This window comes from Procambarus clarkii, chromosome 61 (assembly GCF_040958095.1).
Source record: "Procambarus clarkii isolate CNS0578487 chromosome 61, FALCON_Pclarkii_2.0, whole genome shotgun sequence".
In the NCBI taxonomy this organism is placed as follows: Eukaryota; Metazoa; Arthropoda; class Malacostraca; order Decapoda; family Cambaridae; genus Procambarus; species Procambarus clarkii.
The window spans coordinates 16,816,026-16,820,379 of record NC_091210.1 but is presented as its reverse complement, the minus strand read 5'-3'; the positions used below and the strand labels follow the sequence as shown (position 1 = coordinate 16,820,379).

Here is a 4,354-nt window from a genome sequence, read left to right as displayed (position 1 = left end):
AGAAGGTGAAGGGACGACGACGTTTCGGTCCGTCCTGGACCATTCTCAAGTCGATTGTTAAGACCATTCACAATCGACTTGAGAATGGTCCAGGACGAACCGAAACGTCGTCGTCCCTTCACCTTCTAGTGTGTGGTCTGGTCAACTGACTGCGAAAATTTGTTTGTCTTATGCACTAGTCATTTCTGAGACATTGTATCAAGGACTTCTCGGGTGTATAGAAGATACTGTAGGTGGGCTGAGATGTAACCGATGATGCTCTATGTTGGCGGAGATAATTCATTGTGACGGGGACAGGCAGCCAGGGTGTGTTTATATACGTTAGGCTTTCATCGAGGTACCCCCCTCCGAAGATGCAACCCCACACCAAGTTGATTAGCTTCTGGGTGATTAATTGCTGCTAGGTGAACAGGCGTATTAGATGATAGAAAATGCACCCAACCATTTCTGTCCCGCCTGCGATTCGAACCGGAATTCTCGATTGTGAGGCGAGAACGAAGCCGACTCTACTACTGGGACCTTAATAAAGAAGGGTCCAGGTAGTTCAGTCCAAGCAATTGGTTACAGGATGACTTACAGCTGTACTTCACCCCAGGACAAAGAACTAAAATATAGTTATCAATTCTCTGTGTTTCTGAACTTGTTTGTGGTAATGAAGGATGCAGCTGCCAGTCATTAGTGAATAACAGTATTTTGTTGTAGTTAACAATGATTATTCAAATACCTTTATTTGTTGTTGCTGTAGATAACTCATTAGTTTCAGAACATTGTTAACAGATAAATTCAGCTTTTATTGATGATAGAGTGTGGAAATTCCTCTCAAATACCATGTAGTATGATGGATATACACAAACAAATGCTTGCACTTAAATATTTATATATTTTAATCAATAATTTTCAATGCATATAATTTAATTAAGAAGTAATAAGTTTGGTAGAAGCGTTCAAGCATAGAGTGGTGCTGGGGTGCCATATGAAGGCTGGGGTGTTGGGGGTCGGTAGCTAGGCCTGGGTGTAGGGGCACCGTAGATAGGCCGGGGTGTAGGTGCACCATAGATAGGCTGGGGTGTAGGGGCACCGTAGATAGGCTGGGGTGTAGGGGCCCCGTACGAAGGCTGTTGTGCTGGGTACTGGGCCTGGCCCTCGTAGGCCACCTGGGCCACGTAGCCGGAGTCACCGTTGACAGTGTAGGTCACTGTCTGCAGGCGACCGTCGGGAAGCAGGACACTGTAGGAACCCTGGGTGTCGTAGCCGTCCCGGGACTCCTGGTGGCCGAAGTCATTCCTGGAGTAGTCGTCCTTCAAGGCCCAGCTGAAGTCATACTTGGGAGGAGCCTGAAAAAACAGATTATAACAGTAAATAGTTTTTGTAAAAATGTATGTACCTTTTCTCACGAGTAAAGAAAAGCAAATATTCATATATATACTTTTCGATTACTGGGATTCGACTCCGGTATTAGCATGGCAAGAAACCATAAATAATACTGACTACTGGAGCAGGAGTGCCGTAGGTGGGTGCTGGGACCGGAGCTCTGTATGTAGGCACTGGTGCTGGGGCGTTGTAGGTGGGTACTGGGGCGTTGTAGGTGGGTGCTGGGGCGTTGTAGGTGGGTACTGGGGCGTTGTAGGTGGGTGCTGGGGCGTTGTAGGTGGGTACTGGGGCGTTGTAGGTGGGTGCTGGGGATGGGAGACTGTATGCAGAAGAGGGAAGTTGGTCGTTGAAGAAGGGTCGTTTGTCGGGTCGAGCGAGTGTGACGACCACAAGGGCAGCCAACACAGTAACCTGTGAACAAACATCTTTTAAATACTGAACTCATGAAGAACATTCACTATGTCACCAACTTTAAGCTCAGCCATGTTCGTGAAAGCAGAATGTTTCAAATAATGTGACTACAGGAAGACGCACCTTGAGAGCCATATTGTTGTAGCGATGACTGGAAGCAAGTGAGGAGTGGCGCTGGGCACTCGTCTTATATAGTGGCGGAGTGACCCTCTGGGCACCGCCCACTGCTTGACGTCACGAGGTCACAGCAGGAGGAACAGTTGGAGCTCATGATGCTTCCTCTGGTGGATTGACCTTCATGAGTGATCGTTATTTAACAGTTTCATCACAGGTTGAAAAAACGTGGAAAAGAAAGTCTCTTATTTCAGCAATTTAGTGAAACGTAATTGGTGAATTTTGTACGAAATTCTTAGCACGTCTAGTGATAATTATTGTTATTATTGTGTTAGGAGAGAGGTCGGTATGTTGACAGTAGTCACAGATGTGGGAGGGAATTTGTGGACTTGATTTATTTATTTATTTATTTATTTATTTATTTATTTATTTATTTATATATATACAAGAAGGTACATTGGGTTTGTGAGAATACATTGGATAGTACAGTATTTACATTCTTGTAAAGCCACTAGTACGCGCAGCGTTTCGGGCAGGTCCTTAATCTAGCAGATAATTTTAAGTAGGTAATTCCTATCAGAATTGATAAATGATAAAGATACATTGCAAGAGAAAAATGAGATGAGAGAGCTTAGTAAGTATATTAAAGCACATTGTTATATTAAATTAAAGTTATATTAAATATTGATGTGATGATGTTGATGATCTGCGATGTTGTACAGGGTCTGGGAACTGACTGTCGAATATATGCATTTTGGATATATGTGATACGTTACCTGGGACCGGGAAATTGGCCGTGAACGCTGTAAAAGAGATGGTTTGCTAGAGTATATGTGTGTTTTATAGTGATGATATAGAAGGGATGTGTGTTTATAGTGATGCTAAAGAAGGGATCTGTGTTGATAGTGATGGTATAGAAGGGATGTGTGTTGGTAGTGATGCTATAGAAGAGATCAGTGTTGGTAGTGGTGCTATAGAAGGGATCTGTGATTATAGTGATGCTATAGAGTTGATGTGTGTTTATAGTGATGCTATAGAAGAGATCTGTGATTATAGTGATGCTATAGAGTTGATGTGTGTTTATAGTGATGCTATAGAAGAGATCTGTGATTATAGTGATGCTATAGGCTGCCTCTACTACTTATTATTTCAGAATATTCTAACTATTGACATCCCTCACTGCTAAATACGAAGATTTTCGCATTACTCCTTATCTTCTTTTCGTTTCCAACTTGTAATTATGTCCTTTAGTTAAGTTCGCCTTAATTTGATAAAAATGCCCTATTCACCTTGCCTACTTCTCACAGTATTTTGTACATCGTCAACATATCCCATCTAACGCTTTTCTCTGGAGTTGTTAGTTTGAGTCGACTTAATCTGCCTTCGTTGTTTAACTTTCGGAAGGTTTGCAGTACGTATAGGGATACATTTAGATGGGTGGAGATGTAGGCGACGATACAATAGGTGGAAGGAGATGTAGGCGACGATACAATAGGTGGAAGGAGATGTAGGCGACGATACAATAGGTGGGCGGAGATGTAGGCGACGATACAGTAGGTGGGCGGAGATGTAGGCGACGATACAGTAGGTGGGCGGAGATGTAGGCGACGATACAGTAGGTGGGCGGAGATGTAGGCGACGATACAGTAGGTGGGCGGAGATGTAGGCGACGATACAGTAGGTGGGCGGAGATGTAGGCGACGATACAGTAGGTGGGCGGAGATGTAGGCGACGATACAATAGGTGGAAGGAGATGTAGCCTAAAATAGATGTAGCCTTTTGGCGGTCAGGAACGAGGGCGACCGTCCTGCAGAACACGTTAGAAGGACGGAACGAGGAACTCTTTAAAGATATCCAGTGTCTGAGATCCGATATCGTGCTCGAAGATAGCGGAAAAAGCACATTTCCACAGCACACAGAGCCGCGCGCGCGAGCAAATTGGAGCGTATCTGGAAGGTGAGAGAGCAAGGTCACGACCCGGGTAATGTCTTAAAGATTAAACTGTGCAGAACTTCTCAAAGACCTTGCCAAGTAGGAGGATGGTCACGGAGGGGTAAGAACCAGCAGAGGATCACTTTAATCAAGGAAATCTCCGGTGGTAATTGAGGAAAAAGTGTAAAGCAAAGGTGAAAGGCACTTGAATGGAAGAGAGCATTTGGCACGCCATACATGCCTTGTGAGAAGAATACTGAACGACGCTGGCGTCTGGGAAAGGTAGAGGTGGGTGGAGTGGTGGGGGGAAGGTTGGGGAATGAGGGGGGAAGGGAGGTGGTTTGGTAAAGAAGGGGGAGGGGGATGGGGAAGGGTTGAAAAGGCAGTGAACGTGAGAAGGAACTCCAAATGGATGACACCGCCCAACATGCTCACCTTGGAATCTGCTCTCATTCTGTACTATCTGGTACCCGTCCCAAGAGCTAATCCCCCACCCACGACCAGTCCTCCTTCAGCCCTTCCCCCA

General features: G+C 45.0%; 1 protein-coding gene across 1 annotated transcript; it reads right to left on the bottom strand.

Moving 5' to 3' along the window:
- Positions 1 to 860: 860 nt before the first annotated feature.
- LOC123774326 (cuticle protein 18.6) lies at positions 861 to 2,015 on the bottom strand. Its single transcript, XM_045768497.2, has 3 exons — positions 1,906 to 2,015; positions 1,489 to 1,782; positions 861 to 1,334 (listed from the first exon to the last, which is right to left on the bottom strand). Exons 1-3 carry the CDS (start codon positions 1,915 to 1,917, stop codon positions 945 to 947), a joined length of 696 nt encoding a protein of 231 aa, XP_045624453.2. The 5' UTR covers positions 1,918 to 2,015; the 3' UTR covers positions 861 to 944.
- Positions 2,016 to 4,354: the final 2,339 nt, after the last annotated feature.